This window comes from Macrobrachium rosenbergii, chromosome 55 (genome assembly GCF_040412425.1).
Source record: "Macrobrachium rosenbergii isolate ZJJX-2024 chromosome 55, ASM4041242v1, whole genome shotgun sequence".
NCBI lineage: Eukaryota > Metazoa > Arthropoda > Malacostraca > Decapoda > Palaemonidae > Macrobrachium > Macrobrachium rosenbergii.
The window spans coordinates 87,657,863-87,675,927 of NC_089795.1; the positions used below are offsets into that span (position 1 = coordinate 87,657,863).

Below are 18,065 nucleotides of genomic sequence, written 5' to 3' on the forward strand. Positions count from 1 at the left end.
CATGAATAAAATAAACTTATTGTATGGGCAAGTTTTAATAAAATGAAATTGCTTGTACACTTATATTTTACCAGTGAGAAACATCTATACTAGATTCTTAAAACTCTATTCAGTATAAGCACATAATAAAAATATCTTGTAAGTGAAACTAATGCAAGTTATATTTATAAAAGTTCATACGAAATTTACAGTGCTACTTGGTCACATGCATAAATGCCACATCTTCAAAAAGTCTTTAGTTTCATTTGCACTGTGTAGTTAACCAAAAATTAAATGCCATTTCATTTGCACTGTGTAGTTAACCAAAAATTAAATGCCACTTCATTTGCACTGTATAGTTAACCAAAAATTGAATGCAATTTCATTTGTACTTTATAGTTAACCAAAAATTAAATGCAATTTCATTTGCACTGTATATAGTTAACCAAAATCTAAATGCCATTTCCTCTTTGTACTAACATAATATGGGCACTAGAACTTGGCTGTATGTGCCTTTGTGTGAAAAGCTGGTCTAACATAGTGAACTCTTAACATAATGTAAAACCAAAAATTAAATGGCATTTCCTTTTTGTACTTACATAATATGGGCGCTAGAATTTGGCTGTATGTGGCCTTTTTTTTTTTTTTTTTGTGAAAAGCTGGTCTACCATAGTGTAGCCAAAATGTAACACTACTCCCAAAAAGACAGTATTTTTTAAGTTTGAAATTATATCTAAAAAAAATCTCATTTGACAATGCAACAAAAATTTATTACAGATCTTCTAAAAGTCTAAACTACACTTCTAACATTCTACCTGTTTTGTTTGAAAGAGAACCTTATTTTAAGTTGAACACTGTACCTGCTTTGTTGAACACCAAATATTGTTTGCAGGATAACTTGTGGCATGAAAGAAACAAATAAAATCTACCAGTACAAGAAACAAGATACAGTATTTATTGTACTATAAACATTTCTTCTTGAAACAAAACTAGAATACTATGTAAATTTTTGTACTTCTGCTTTGTTACCTAACTCAGGTACTAACTGCCTGCCTTAAGTGGTATTATGTTATGTTTCAGTATTTTCTGCCTTAACATGACAATGTTGTACTCATCATTCCTGTAATATGTGAATATTACTAATTACATATTTTCTCTCCATTAACACAAGTAATGAAATGATTGACATAAAACACATGGCAGTTGTTATCCCTGCTAAAGTCACGACAAGGTCTCAGACTTTTAAATGGATTAGGCTGAGAAGGAAGTGTAATGCTAACATCCTGTAAATTCTTTAAAACTTGAAGTTCCTTATCAGCCTCTTCCTTGGAGAAGGATGTAAATATCAGAGGAATATCAGGATCAGAGATAATCAGCTTGAGACTCTCTGGCCATGTGTCCATTTCTAATCCAGAATGTGCATGAAATCCACAGTTGTATGCTATTACTGCATCAGGCTTGAAAAAATGCTTCTTTTTGACATAGTGGTGATAAAGCACATTACAGAACCTATATTCAAAATCCCTGTCACTTTGTTCACACTCTTCACAAACAGGGAATTCACCATTACTATAAACAAAATCCTCTGGGACTGTATCATCTATGGCAGGAATAACTTCTGGACCTATGAATGAGACTCTTAATTTCTTCAGATTTGGCAAACGATGAGCAATATATTCCCAACGAGTCAGAGACATGAGTTCTCTCATACCATCAGCACCTACCACATGAATGTTTAGCTCTGTAATATCACAGATCTTCTTCTTATCTTTTCCAATACAGAATTTCTCTAGAGCATATAACAGTGTAATAGCATCTGTCACACTTTCTGATGTCAGAATGTTGAAAATTATGACCGTAAGTTCATCAGCAAAACTGACATCTGTCAAAATTTTTTTGAGCATTTTTCCATCTGTTGGTATCACTTTTTGACTGAGGCCTGTCTCTGAATTCAAAAGCTGTGTCATATCTTCTGGTAGAGGCTGAAAGTTTTCCTTTACATTTAATATGAAACTAACGTCTGCCGAATCCCTCCGCAGTAAAAACTGATCCACACTGACACAAGTAAGGTACTCACCACACCAGTGTATATGCTGGTCAATATCCTGTTCAAGATGTTCTTTAGAACAGTAGAAAATTGAATTACATATGGAGCATGGAAATAGTTTGGAAAGATCAGCATCCTTGCAAATCTCACAAACTTTAGGAAACCAAACAGCTTCCCTTTCAAATTGTTCTAAGACACGTTTGAGATTCACTGATACTGCACACTGCAATGATGTTCTGAATTGGGTCCAACTCTTAAAACTTGTAACTTTTGTTTTGGCTTCTGAAAAGACATTCTTTCCAAATTTCACTGCATTTGCCAAACAAAATTGCCTGTTGAAGAAAATCAAGGGAAACAATCGTTTAAGAACTTAATAGGTCTCATGCAAAAAAATTACAATATAAAAGGGGAATTGTAGCAAAACTAACGAACAAGTAACGAGACTCTTGGAGCAGTTAGTGTTTCACTCCAATATACTTAACATTAATTAAACAAATCACTATTCTATATGACATAATAACCAGAAAACATACACAGCTCATCTCTCAGAATTCTCACTACATTTTAATTTAGAGAAAAACACTCAAAAATGACATTTATATCTTGTACACATTGAAATATCCCAATTTTTAAACTCCACATTTGTACAAAAAAATGAAAAAGAACTTATGGACCTATGTCTTTATAATCTCCCTATAATTTGCAAAGTGCAAATTTAATCTATTGTGCAAAGGCACTTTTTGGATTATAGATTCACAACCGTAACTCTGTCACTTGTCCTCTCCACTCTCATTATGTGGTCTTGTAGGCTTTTTGATAAAACTATTCATGCTGCATTTCTACCCTCCTTATTTGCTTCACTAGAAAGCATTTTATATCCGCATCCCAGCTCTCTCCATTTCTACCCTCCTTATTTGCTTCACTAGGAAGCATTTTACATCCACAAACCACCTCTCTCCATTTCTACCCTTATTTGCTTCACTGGAAAGCATTTTATATCCGCATCCCAACTCTCTCATTTCTACCCTCCTTATTTGCTTCACTAGGAAGCATTTTACGTCCACAAACCACCTCTCTCCATTTCTACCCTCCTTATTTGCTTCACTTGAAAGCATTTTATATCAACAGCCCAGTTCTCTCACTTTATCTCCCTTCCATCTACTCTATTGCACAGACAAAATGTTTCTTCTTCTCTCTATCAAATTAGCTATCTTTCTTCCTTTTCCAGTCATCTTCCCCACATTCAAAGTTCCAACCCACAGCACTACTACCCTCTCCCTTCTCTTTCCTCTCTGGGCTTGCTTCTTTAACTATTAGCCCTTGTCCATTTATCACTGGGGGCAGGAAAGGCCTCTGCATATTGCCTTCAAACCCTAACAATATCTGGGGACCGGCAATGGGGTTGGAATGGCCGTCTGCCCTAGTGGCTGCTACTGTACCCTTCAATTTAAAATCCAACTCTCTATTGAAATAATTCAGTTTACAGACATCTAAGCCCTTCAGTGTAACTGTATTAACCAACCAATTTAAAGTCTGAATGAACACCATACTGCCTCCTTGTTTGATATTTATGTACTGTATAATTTCATAAAAATATGTTAGTTAAACTTGAACACAAATGTAATCAAGAGACTGACTGTAAGCCTTAATATTCATGATTATTACTCTTACCTGTGAACTTTCCAATCAGATTTCTGGCAAACTCTGGAACAATACGAGACCAACTGACACTGGGCACAATGCTTTAGTTTTACATGGTATGGACTTTTTAAGCATGTAGCACACAACCCTGGATGAAAATGTCTTGTATTTTCAAAACCAAATTCTTGCAGTGTTTCCTCACAGTCCTCAGCCATTACTTAAACCTAAAATAAATAGAAAAAAAAAGTTACTATTGTACTTTTCAGTAGTGTGCACTTTATGCCTTACAAGGAATATCAACACACTAAGTTCCACACAGTTTCATTTTTTAGGCCACATAAATAAAACATGGATAGAAGGTAAGCATAAATAACATTCCCAAAAATTGCAAGATTTCAGTTTAAACATTTAAAAGTGATAACAATAAAATGCAAAGGTACCCATCTTGAATTAGTCTACGTTCTATCAATACAAAGCTCCAACTTGACTCATACTCAAAGCTGGAAAGATGCAAGAAGTCTAGCTGTCAAGTTAATTAATGGATGGAAGTCCTAACTAGCCTCTCTGTTACTACCTACACTTCCATTTATGTAGTGAAAAGGCCACATTCTTTGCTTTCCTTTTCCAACCAATTCTTATTTCAGGACTACTGACACTCCTATTTAATCTCTCTTAAATTAATTGTCCTCCCCAGAGTTATGTTTGTAAAGTCTGCAAGGCTCTTGCACCTTTCAAGACTAATATAAGTATATGAATTGGAGTGTATAATTCGTCAGTTTGTGGGCAAGTAAGCTCCTGTGTTTTGCTGTTTTTGGTTTATTTAGCTAATCCTACATGTACCCTTCCTACATAAGTGAAAAAGCCCTATTTTACTACGGCTGTCCTATAGCTCATCTTCTACATTTGCTTATGTGTTAACAATTTTGCTTAGCTTAACTTACTATACAATCAAACTTTCTGCCTTTGGATTATCAACATTGGTTCTAAACCAAGATCTACAGCTTGCCTTTCTTACATCAATGCTATAGTAAGAGCCTTACATTATGGTCTACCAATCAAACTTCCCGATCGCAACTTGATTTAACTCTTGTTTCTTTGAATTTGTTTATTTATGAGCTCTTAGTATTGTATTACCACTTTCCATCTGCAGACTGCAGTATCTGCTAACATCCTCATCTCCAGTAGCCTTTCTTGGGTTCTATCCTTATCTGTTGTTACCTACTCTTTAGCAAGGGCTCCTAAATTCATGCTAAAGTGATGATTCAACCTCACATACTTCTTTTTGCCTTCACCTCCCAGCTATCTTCTGTTCTTCACTTTCAATTTCAAATTGCTCTCTCTTCATCTATAAACACTGATATTATGAGATTAAATTGTGGGGATCCAAATCTTGCATTATTTTGTATGAAAGTGTACCTTAGCCTCTCACATTTACCAACAGTTTCGGTTATACATTTTTCCTCAAACTGGCTTCAGAGCTAAATCTGCTTCTAAAACTTTTAGGTGTGTTGTCTAGATGCCGTAAGTTCCTTTCTTCATCCCAATTACTTGGCTTTATTTATCTTGTATTTAGGGAGGCTATCAAATGCAATTTTGATCAATGCCATCTATGACTGCCTTATTTTTACTGAATAGATCCCTATATGGTAAAGGTATCCTAGTAAAATGATTGATGTGACAAACTTTAACTTAACTACCTTGTATTTCCTGCCACACCATTGTGTTATGGTAGTGTATTACATAAACTTTAGCCTCATGACCCCTGAAACCTAAAGGAGATGGCTACCTCAATTTCCATAAAATCGTATGATTTTTGCAAATGTTTGCTTATAAAGCAAAATGTGAGTTGCTTCAAGTTCCATAACTTCCTTAATTTTGGTATATGTCATGATTTTAGTACCCATAACATTCGCGTAATTCAGCAGTGGCTGGGTAGTCATTGTTCCATATCCAAGTAAAGGCACCATTTGCAAAATTAATATCATATATGAAGCTGAGATGTGGATCCAGAGGCTGGGAAAAAAAGCTGTCACCAAAAAAAGGAAGAAATGCAGCCAATAAGAGAAGTAGCAAGGCAAACACCATTACGAGGACCGGGAATATCACAGAAAAGGCATAAATGAAAACTTGGTCCAGAGATTGCCATTTTTACCAAGTAGTTTGACTAGACCTGACTCAAAATGAGTGGCTCTTATAGGGGTATTCTGAAATTTTCTTAATAGTAAACTTTTACATTTTATTTGGGGAACTGCAGCAGAAATTCAGAGAGTGTGTATGAGACAAAGTGGTGGGGTTTCATTACACTTCTAACCATAAGGAAAATCTGATGTGCACACAATGATGCTTAATCCATTTCTAGATTTCTCTTACTCTATAAAAACATTTATAGCAAGAAAGGATGACCTCTGCAGTAACTCAGATAATTACCCAAAACGCTTTGGAACACTACTTTTTATTATATGTGTAAGAAATCAGAACCTAATACAGCTTCCATTTAACAGTCCTGAACTGAAGCTTGTGAGAAACTTTATCTACCTTTAATAACATACATTCAGCAGATTTAAGTGCACTAGCAGCTAACGAAAGTTCCATAATGTCAATGGAATTTAGGGTTGTAAGTTATTATCTCTAAGCTCTTGAAGGCACCAATTACTGGCCAAAATGTCCGATGTAGGATCTCTTACTACAGGTGCAGCACTTTCCTTATGTCCACACATACATTGCTTAGTGTGGTATATTTTCTACAAGCATATCATTGTTGGAATTCCCAGCCTGTGGGTTACAAGACAAACAATGAGTTAATGACCAGAGAACATTGGTTGGAATGAGTTTGTCAGTAAGGGCAGACTGAACTTATAATAAAAAGTTCTCAAAACAAAGTACCCCAGTACTTAAGAGAATTTAAGTAGGCAGTAAAATCTCAACCACGCAAAACAAAAGGTCAACAAAAAACCACACAGCTAAACAGCTGAGATCACAATGGATGAGCTACTCCCATCTCGGGTCAAAGGTTTGTTTTGATTCATAAGCCAGCAGACAGCAGGAGTGTGTTCTGGCATCAAGTAACCATCTCTGAGAGCGAAGGTTTGTATTCCCATCGGAACAAAAATAAATTCTGGTGTAACTGCAGGTTGACAAGATATAATGAAGCAGGTACAGTTTTAACAATTCAACGGCTGAAGATGTGATAGAAGTGGGACAAATACATTAGCAGTACAGTAAACGAAAATCAAGATGATCTTAGGAAAGACAGTAAAGAAAGTATTTTCAGTTAACTCGCCACAGTCAGAAACACCAGAATACAACTAGCAAGAAATTTAAGGATAAATATCACAACTGATTTATTACATCCACACTTTTCTGATACAAACTGCTTAGACACTACGAGAGCAAATTTTTTACCACACAACTGTGAGCCATAGAAAAAAAACATAATCTCAAGAAACCAATGAGTGCTTAAGAGTGCAACCTACAATGTCATTAATAAGAACCAAACCTTTTTAGGGACAGGAAGATCAAAATTTGTAATATCTTTTGCCTTCTATTCAATTCTTCGAAAGCAAATCTACTGTTCTATAAAATTTTGTTTATTTCTTTGCACTCATGTACATCATATACCATTCTATAACTTTTGGAATACTCATTACATACTGTAAAATTTTATAACTGTTCAAAGATCAGTGATGCTGAAAACAAACCCAAGCTACATGACCATCACATTCCACCATAACAAATAACAAGGAAGAAACCTGTTGTACATATTTCAACTCATGGGTAAGGATATGGATGCATTCCAATTAATCATTACCTTCCTGCCACGTTGGCTTTTATTAACGTCTTAGGTGAAACAGAAAGCGTTTAAATACAAACCCATAAATTTACATGCGGTCGGCTCTCCACAGACACAGTTCAATGAAAAAGAAAACTACCCTCAAAGACCACACTTCTGGGAACCCAAGCACCACCAACAGTGGTAAGTCACTCTGTGAACCCAAGCACCACTAAGAGTGGTAAGTCATTCCATTTTGTCTGGACTTACCACAAGACTTGATTGCATTACAGTGAACCCCCGTATTCGCAGGGGATGCATACCGCACCCCCCTCCCCCCGCAAATAGCTAAAATCCGGGAATACTTAAAACCCTCTAAAAACACTTAGAACTGCCCATTTTGATATTTTAAACAAGTTTTATCACAAAATGTGCATTTTTATTTTTATCACAAAAAGTGCATTTATTCATGAAAATTATATGAAAATACAGTAATTAGTGAATATTTCTCAGTGAAAAATACTGCGAATGGGTGAATTTTCCAAGAATTATGGGTAGATATGTTCCACAAAGATACCCGTGAATGCGTGAGTCTGCGAATCATGAGAACGCAAATATGGGGGGTTTACTGTAATTCTGATTTTCTGAAAATTAGGTTCTCAAACCAAGCACCGGGGTACTTTTGGCCATTCAGTGCTTAAGAGAAGGAAAAAAGGGAGTTTGAGTAGTTGGACAGCAAGACAGAGAGATCCAGAAAATAAAGGATATGAAGTACAATGATCTATAAGTGGAACCTGAGAAAAAACATCAAAGTTGCAATAAGAAGTAATAGTCAGAGGTTGGGCAGTAAGGCTGAAGAGAGGATGTGGTGATAAGAGGTAAAGGCTACAAAAAAAGGATGTAGCTAAAGGCCGAAGGGATGCTGCAGACATCCTTCAGAAATGCCTACAGTGCAGTGTAAGGTGCACTGACAACACATCCCCCTTCCTTCCAGCATCACATGACTAAAGGGGCTGGGAAGACTCTTTCAGTAATCTGATGGGTTTATGTAAAAATTTTTTTGTTGCTCCCATAAAAAAAATGGAGACCAACATGATTTGCAAGTTTGATTAGCTATTTAAGAGGGACTCCTCTGGATACAAATATCTGCAACTGGGGTTGCTGGAGAGGCAAACTGGTAAGGGACTGTGATCTGGAATCAGAGTTCTTGAGATTAACAAGGAGTTATGTAATTGGACTGGTTCCTAGTTGGCTAAAACCATGGTTAATACTCTTTCTATTAAGCAGGGTAAAACATTTGACATACATTCTAAAGGGCAGAGCCCCGTGTGACAGAGTACTATTTTATTTTATTATTATTATCCATTAGATGAAACCCATTCATATGGAACAAGCCCACAGCGCCACTGACTTGAAATTCAAGCTTCCAAAGAATATGGTGTTCTTTAGGAAGAAGTAAGAGGAGGTAAAGGGAAATACATAAAGAGATCCAACTTATTAAAATAGGAAAAATAATAAATCAATAAACAGGTAAAAATGTACACTCATAAGGAAGGAATAGCTATAGGAAGAGGACAAAGAGGGGGGTCTAGCAACTTCTGAAGGCTCGATTTGCTGATTCTACACGACAAATAACAGGCTAGATTTATAAGATAGCTCACTGTGATAAACCTTACAAAGTTGTGGGTAACCTACATGAGGCAAAATTTAGAGTGGCTTCTCCCATGTTCCTCATACAGGCCAAGGGTGTTGATGTAGCCTGAACCTCATGACCTTTAACCTTAACCTTGGGAGTGTTCGTGCATGCACCCCAGATCACCTCTTTAAGATTTACCAACAAGAAACAATTATCTATAGGGATGGCAATGAGGTGCAGGTATTTAACAAATTCATTAAATTTCGCAGCTTAAAGCATAATCAAATGGAAAAGACAAGCTTCAAGACTCTAAACAGATAAAAAAGATTTCAGTAAATGAATACTATTAGCATCTAGATAGGAAACTTACTAATGGAAAAATCACAAAATCCTGCTGTATCAAAAATGAAATCAACTATTTCAAATTTTTACGCAAGTTGGTACTGTAATTGTAATGCTTCACGAAAAATATCCAAAGAAACAATTCCTTCAGTTGGATGAACAACACACAATCTTTGCTTTTATCCTTTTTTTTTTATCCACTTTTGGTAAACTGAAAATTTTCTCTTTCTGCTGTTTTGACAATACGATTCCATTCTTCCTGTACCTCTTTGCCCTGGTCACCAGTCTTTTAGCTTCCCTCCTCTTTTATCTCTGACAAGTTGAAGAATTGGTTGCAGGAGCATAAGAATGAAAAGTAATTTCTGGCTATTCTGCTTCAGTTTTCAAATGTGTCTGAGGAATTCAACACTGTGAATTAAGGATAACTATAATTGATGGTTTCATTATCAAACAAGTTTACATCCTACAATTTACGATGCAAATCAGCTACCTGAAACAAAACCATGGAACAATATTCAAAACATGGCAGAATAGAAGACCAAATACATTTCTTCTGGGTAGATAAACTTTCAAAAAATCTTTCAAGACATTCTCAATGGCTTATACCAATTTTTACAACTAAGGAACAAGTAGATCAGATACGTTTCTCAAAACTCTGGGGATCAAGAATGACACTTAAATGAGTTTCATGAAATTCAGGAAATACTGTCTATGAAAATTTCAGATGGATGGGTCCAAAGTACTAAACTTACGGACAATCATACTTGGAGAAAGGATGTACAACATGGGAAATTAAATATTTAACCGGATATAACCTAGAGACATGTAAAAAATGCGCCGAAGAAACAATGCAATCAACTTTTCCTTACAACTGCTACAGCATATAATCAAGGCAACCGAAAACAGATCTATCTTTTGGTGGTCTCGTTATAATGCTGTATGAGCTGCGGCGCATGAAACTTGGTGGTGTCCTATTCTATATTGTTGCCAGAAGCATGATTAAGGCTAAATTTACCTTTAAATAAAATAGAAACTACTGAGGCTAAAGGGATATAATTTGGTATGTTTGATGATTGGAGAGTGGGTGAACAACATACCAATTTGCAGCCCTCTAGCCTCAGTAGTTTTTATGATCTGAGGGCGGACAGAAAAAGTGTGGACAGACAGACAAAGCCTGCACAATAGTTTTCTTTTACAGAAAACTAACTAGAACTGAGATTTAGGGAGTATAGAGGAAAATTCATACCCTACACCTTATCAACTACATGGAGAGGATGTTTATAATCAATTATTCTTTATATTGCTCACAGGTTGAGTATTTGTCTACAGAAGGTAACTTTCAAATACAGTATGTGAATCTTTGCATGACGTGATATAAATGTAATCCCAGAGTTTGGAAGATCTTACGAATGATTTTCATGATACCTGGGCACATAATTTTTCTCTCTCATTGTTGAAGACACTTACTGAGATGCAGGTATTTAACGAATTCAATAAATTTTTCAACTTAGAGCATGATCACACAGAAAAGATTCCTTTCAAGGATCAAAGCTGAACACCCTAGATTTTCCCATAATTTAGCATTCTAGTATGGCAGACCATAACCAGCTACTATCTATAGATTGTAATAGTTGATAACTAAATACTTGCAAATTACAGTTTATTCGATACATGATCCTACTGTATATCTTTAGCTTGTAAGTGGAAATTGTCTTTGCACTCAACTGCCATGAGTAGAATTATTAGCCAACTTTTATAAAATATATTAAAAAATTATACTGTTAACTTCATGTGCTAATCATAACACCTTTACCATTCTACAAAATATATATTTCTAAAAATGTTACATAGTATACGTACAGGTACAAAAATAATTACAAAACTTCATACAATAAAGTGGCAATTCTCTACAAGTTTTGCTAACAAATTAAAGACATGCTGTATTTAAAGACATGCTGTATATGAAGTCGGACTTTCAAAACCATCACATAAACAAGTCACCCATAAATCCAATTTATCAACATTAAAAGCCAACTTTTTCAAAAAAGTGCCTTCGTGAGTTCGGTACTTTTTAAACTCCTCTCTGCCTCTGCTTTGCATTACAACCTCAAAATTTAATTCTTCACATTCCAAATATTCAACATTCCAAGGGTCAATCCACTTTGCGTATAATTTTGTAGAGGTCTCCTCCCTCTCCAAATTACACCTTAACATGCGTACCTCCCCAGGGTATTTGCTGTCTTTTAAATATCTGTCTCTGTAAGCTCTTGAAGAAAGAAGTACTTTTCCTCTTTTTACACCATCTGAAATCAGCTTTAAAACTGAAATACTTTTCAGGTTTGCATCATTTCCAACATTGACCCTCGTGTCTTGATATATGCGAAAGAGCCATTCGGTACCGTCACAACATTCCAACCCTGTAAGTTTGTCTGCGTTGAGGCTCTTCACAACCTTATCCTGCTCTTCCTTTGGTAAATGACTAAGGCCACCATAATAACTGGGATAACTTGGATGATAAACAGTATTTTGAAAGTCTTCATTGGTCCATGGAATATAAATCACATCAAATCCATCAAGTTCACACATTGTTTTAAAGACTGGTGCTGCACTGGGGTCAATTCCATAAGGCCACAGCTCAACCATAACTGACCCCGGAGGCAGAAACATTCCGACTATCAGTGCAGACCCATGAACACCGACAATCAATGCAGCCTCAGAAAATGCACTAATTACATCTTTCAAGTTACCCTCTTCCAGGGTTACTGTTTTCATTGCTATCTCTTCATAATCCTTCACAGAGAGACGCAATCCTTGAATGGCATCAACTAATTCTTTCTCATTAATTATCTTCCTATTTAATTTTCTGGAGAGTAAAACTCCACTTTGCTTTTCAAATTGCATTTTAACTCCTAATTGGTCTCTCACGAAGTTAGCAAATTGTCTTAAATGTGCCCCTTGAAACTGTTTTTTAACAGGGCCCTGCAAAACACCAAAACCATATTGGTACCATACACTCATTTTATTTAAACCTATATATGTATCTTGAAAACAATACCACTCATTCTCATCAACACTAAGATCCTGTAATTTCATCACTTTTCTGGTAAACATCTGATACAGATCCCAGTATGCTCCACGTTCATGCTCATCAGTAAAAATAATATTTAACGTTTCTTTGCAAACATCCATATCTGCACAAAACTCCCTTATTGTAAAGTACGATGGCAACAGGTCATCATGGAAGACATGATGAATGTTATCAGGTTTGAAACGCCCTGATATCAGTGTTTTTCCTTCAAATTTCACAACACAATTTATGATGTTCACATGTTTCCCAGGCAAAACTGACAATCTGATTTGGAAGGCATTATGGCCATTTACTGAAGACAGGTATAGTTTCTCAAGCATCCTAAGATTATCTATGCCACTTATCAATGAGTCTGCACCCAGAACAAATACAAATTCACCATGCCTGGAGTCATAATACAAGTTGTGAAAATGGCACCTCAAACCTGACTCTACAGAATCATGACACCAAACTGAAGTGGGAGCAACATTTTCCTTGGAACACAATTTATAATATTGACTGTCTCCATTAAACCGGTCACTTCTGGAAGACATATAACATTTTGCTTGTGCACTGTTTTGTTTTTCATAAAACAGACCTTTACTACATACTGGAGTTGGTGTTTTTGAATGACTGCTGTCTAACGACCAAGTAGATGTTAGAATTGCGGCCACTGTCAGATGAAAAGCTGCGTTTTTTGTCATGACTTGAAAATGTGCTTCCTGCAATACAATAAGACCACTATTTTTGCATCACGCTATCTATAATATTCATCTGCATCTCTTTGAGTAAAAAAATATATAATTTATATATATATACTGTACATATATAATTTCTAAGTTTCTAAAAGGTCATATAGTCCCCTAATAGACAAACCATTATTTAGCCAGTAACTCTGAGTAAACTATACATATCAACAACTGATGCAATTATTAATAATTATGTTACTGGTCAGCAACCCAACATGTAACTGGCCCAATTTTTTTCTAAACCATCAAGCAGAATCAAAGGAAGATCAACTAGTGAAATATGGCTTGTATATGCATGAATATGAATTTTAAGATATTCTGTGTATTCCTTAACAAAAACAAACCAACCTTTCATATAAAAACAGATTTACATGTGTAGGGGGCAGAGACTGGTGATCTCATGCTGGATGTAAGGGAAAATCACTATACAACCTGCAAGTCGCAAGCTGGATTATGACGAAAAAAAATATATGCTAAAAAATTCATTTACAACCTAACCTATTGCAGAATACCAATTCCTCTATGTGTTGTGCAGAACTTTGAGACAAAAAAAGTATGACCTTGACTCCCTGTCTACTTTACTGTCTTTTAACACTAAATATTTATCCAAAACTTAACATGTCCCAGAGTATCTTGAACCTAGTCATATCCAAAGTTTTTTTTTACTATATCTTGGAAAGACCTTAAAGATCTCATCAAGTTTTACCAAGACACAAGAACTAAGGTTTAACCCATTAGGCTTAGATGGATCAATCTCTGCCAAGGAGATTGGGCTAACCTTGTATTCTTGCTGGTTTATCATGCCCCTGACAAAGGTTACTCCTGCTTATTAAATAAACTGCTCCTTACTTTTCATAATAAACCAATACAGTAGTACTACTAAACTCAATGTCGGTGAGATTTTAGGCCTTACTTATCGCAGTACAACCTCTGAACTATATATTTTTCAGGTGCGACACTTTGTGTTTTGAGCACAGGTCCATTTTGCAACTCCTGCTGGATTAAATTCTAATTTTTCTTATTCAAAAATCCCTTCACTGTTAAATATACAGGAGGAAAAATAAAAAAAAAAAAATCGGTAGTATCACAAAATAATAATGAACTAGACTTGGTCAAAAAAAGCATGAACACAAGATAAAAACATTTGGTTCATGTGTTTGGTAAAGATTCAGGTTACTGGTAATGCATCATACCATTAGCTTACCAAGATCCATACCACAGCCTGAAGCATAACATCTACCCTGTGGTTCAGAGTATGAGCTATATTAGAAACATGAGGGTAACACCATGATACTTTAATTCCTTGCCATCACAGAAATTACATCAGAAATGACAGTGATGATTTTGTTTTTTACTGTTTCCCCTGGGAAATATGAGAAAGTCACATATTTACTGATAAAAATATGGAGGCTGGCTCACATCTAAGTCTACTGGTCTTCTGAAAGCATCCCATTACTTCTAAAACATAAGACTTGCAGAGTAGGTGGTCATGAATCACTTGTGAGGGTCCAGGAAGGGCGAAGCCCCCCAAGCAGGTTAGGACATGGGGTCTGAGGTTGTTAGGTCATTTTCCCTCTGAAATGCCCCCCTACAGAAATACCTACTAGGGTTACAGTGGCCCTGACCCCTTACTCTGCAATTGCTCCTTATATGTTTCTGGTAAATTTTAAATATTGTAAAACTGAAGATTTCTACTGCGGCCTTGTTCCCGCCAGTTGCCAATCATAATATTTACTGCCATTTGTTTAGGTTTTTGTTTATATCTATCTTTTATGTGTATATTTACCATCTTTCATGCTTTTTGCATTCAACCCCAAATGGCTAGTGCTATATGCAGCCCAGTTTTGCACATAAACTAGCAATTACTGATTAGTCTGCAGAATGATGGGAGCAGGTTCTGCCACTACTTTCAAGAGGAAGCTTAGTCCATGCTTCTGATGATTAGCGTTATTTGGGGCTTCTAGAGGGGCATAGCCCCCCGCCCCCTCTCAAAAGCCAGCCAAGGGCATGCTGCCCTAAGTCAGATTAGAAAGGTAAGACCTGGTTAGGTCAGGACACGGCATTTTAGGAGAGGTTTTGTTTTTGTCGGTGGAACCTGAGTCTGTCATTCTTGATTGGCCCAGTAGTTAACGAAGCAGAGGGCTGCGGTAGTAGGCTTCAGTTTTACCCATATCTCTAGTTTTACTCTAAGATGTCCAAAACTCCAGGTGAATTCAAGTGGGAGTTCCCTTCACCCCCCCATCAAGTAGGACCTAGCCCCATAGCCCCTAAGTTAGGTTAGGCTTTGGGAGAAAAATTTATGATGTGCATCCCTGTGGATTAATTCATGACGCTGCTCTTCATTCTATGCATTCAATCGACTTCTGTTGTCCTCTGTCTTAAAAAATCAGTTTCTGACTGGGCCTAAGTGTGACATAGGCCTATAGATAAAAATGAAGACTATACTGCAATACCACGCCCTCTAGTTCAGTAACTACCAGTTCATGTGCAAAAATGGGAGCCGCTTCAGTGCCAGCCCTTCAAGGGCAAATGCGAAAGCATAAAGAGATGATCGGCAAATATCATGAAATCAGAAAACAAATGATAGGCCTATAAATAGGCCTATGAACAAAAACATAAAACGACCGAGGGTAAATATTCTGGCCAGGGGCAGGCGGGAACCATGCTGTGGTATCGGTCTTCAGTGTGACTGGTCTATAGCCTAGGCTACAGGCTAAATCTGGGGAAACAAAGAGGTGCAGTAGGCCTATGCATCAACAAAAACGCGTAAATGCATAGGCCTAAAACACGACGACGTCGAAACTAGAATTAAAACAGCCACAGTCAACTGCCATGCAATAGCCTGAGGCCTTTACGGCTAGCCTTAGCCACCGACGCCTCGTCTGAACTGGTCTGACTTCGACGTATAGGCCTATAAGACTACCCAGGTGTATAAGATGTATTTCCGTTTTGTTTGTGTTTTTTTAATCTATTTCTCTATATGATTTGCTTTCATACATTTCTTATTATTTTTTAAAGTATGATAAATTGAAGGAATCCCGTGTGTCACGTAGACTAACTAGGCCTATAGGCCTATAAGACGTAAGCCTTGTATGCTTTTGTGTTTTTTAAAATATTTTTATGATTTGCTTTCATATATCTCTTAATAAGATTTGTTTTTAAATTACGATAAGTCGCAGGAATCCTGTTTATCGTGAAATTTCGTTAATAGGCCTAACGCTCAACTCCTCCCAAAACAAAGGAACATGTGGACCCACCTCCGGGCTTCCCAAACTTTAGGCCTATTTTAAGCTAAGTCCCCGAATGACACGACCCTAAAGCGGGGGCCTCGACAATAACACACGATATAAAGTCAAAATGTCGCTGTTGAAAGGGAAGAAACGAAGTTAAAATGGCGAAATTTACCCAAAACACAGGACGTCTCCGACGGCAACAAGTTCCAGGTTCCAAACGCACGCCACCTTGTGTGGAGGCGGGGGCAGGGAGGGATGGATGGGGATGGTTAATGGGGGTGTGGAAGACCCAAGACCTTTAATATAATAATAATAATAATAATAATAATAATAATAATAATAATAATAATAATAAGTTTTACTTACTAATTTTGGGAATGGAGGGGCTAGGGTCAATGGGGGGAAAGACCTAAGACCTTTAATAATAATAATAATAATAATAATAATAATAATAATAATAATAATAATAATAAGTTTTACTTACTAATTTTGGGAATGGAGGGGGTAGGGTCAATGGGGAGGAGAGACCTGAGACCTTTAGTAATAATAATAATAATAATGATAATAAAATAATAATAATAACAGTTTTACTGACTATTTTTGGGAGTACGTATTTTAGGGGTTATTTTACTCTCTTGTGTTACATCTTAATTTTTAGCTGATAAAATAGTCATCGCCGCAAAGTAGTTTCATAGATTTTTATAGGCGTATAGGCCTATGTAACACTGGTAAGTGCTACCGTCGAAACATCGCGCACACGCGAGCGTCTATATACTGTACACACACACACACACACACACACACACACACACACACACACACACACACACACATATATATATATATATATATATATATATATATATATATATATATATATATATATATATATATAAACTTTTTTCTTTTGGAAATAATTAAGCTATACAAACATACACGCGCACACACACACACACACACACACACACACACACACACACACACACACACACACACATATATATATATATATATATATATATATATATATATATATATATATATATATATATAAATAATTGTGTTGTGGTCATAAATTCTACTGTGTGACATGAACAGTTAACTATTTACCAAATTACATACAATACAGTACGGTGCTGTACAATACATTCCTTTTAATGTATAGTACAGTACAGTAAACGGGGGCAATGATAATAAATTAGCTTTTTTATACTATATGTTTATATTTATATAAAAAAAACGTACTATCATCTTCAAAATACACTACTTACCTTATGCGTATGTACAGAAATGTTAATATTTATCCACTTCCCTCCAGGCCTTTCAAATGATGACTTGGGGATATTGTACAATGATGTTGAAAATGATGATACAACTCAAACACTGCAGTTCTTGTCAAACACTTAAAACACTTACACATGAAGATATACACACACAGAACAGACTAACCTTATCAAGTGTATGGTATTGCTATCATTTATTCCATAAGTAATGCTTGCTCATGAGGACTTTCATCTTCTTGGGTGATGATCCATATTAGGAGAGTGACTGGTCTTGGAGCCACTGTGGTGGCATGGATGGAAGGGGTGGAGATGGGTGGTA

At 36.2% G+C, this 18,065-nt stretch overlaps 2 protein-coding genes across 3 annotated transcripts; both read right to left on the reverse strand.

The window, feature by feature from the left end:
• Nucleotides 1–19: 19 nt before the first annotated feature.
• On the reverse strand, nt 20–16,714 carry LOC136835617 (putative protein MSS51 homolog, mitochondrial). Of its 2 annotated transcripts, none has more exons than XM_067099382.1 (3): nt 16,636–16,714; nt 3,698–3,891; nt 20–2,358 (listed from the first exon to the last, which is right to left on the reverse strand). In XM_067099382.1, the coding sequence occupies exons 2-3, from the start codon at nt 3,880–3,882 to the stop codon at nt 1,119–1,121; spliced, it is 1,425 nt and encodes a 474-aa protein (XP_066955483.1). In that variant the 5' UTR covers nt 3,883–3,891; nt 16,636–16,714; the 3' UTR covers nt 20–1,118. The 2 variants fall into 2 exon arrangements, with proteins under 2 accessions (XP_066955483.1, XP_066955484.1); XM_067099383.1 differs by having other exon boundaries at nt 16,488–16,696.
• On the reverse strand, nt 11,359–13,185 carry LOC136835868 (protein O-linked-mannose beta-1,4-N-acetylglucosaminyltransferase 2-like). Its single transcript, XM_067099712.1, has one exon. It carries the CDS (start codon nt 13,183–13,185, stop codon nt 11,359–11,361), a length of 1,827 nt encoding a protein of 608 aa, XP_066955813.1.
• Nucleotides 16,715–18,065: the final 1,351 nt, after the last annotated feature.

Bases quoted from the DNA above. Each gene is read 5' to 3' on its own strand.
- LOC136835868 (XM_067099712.1), bottom strand. From the start codon at position 13,185: ATGACAAAAAACGCAGCTTTTCATCTGACAGTGGCCGCAATTCTAACA.
- LOC136835617 (XM_067099382.1), bottom strand. From the start codon at position 3,882: ATGGCTGAGGACTGTGAGGAAACACTGCAAGAATTTGGTTTTGAAAAT. The intron at 2,359-3,697 runs GTAAGAGTAATA...TTTCTTCAACAG, and splicing joins TCTGATTGGAAAGTTCACAG to GCAATTTTGTTTGGCAAATG.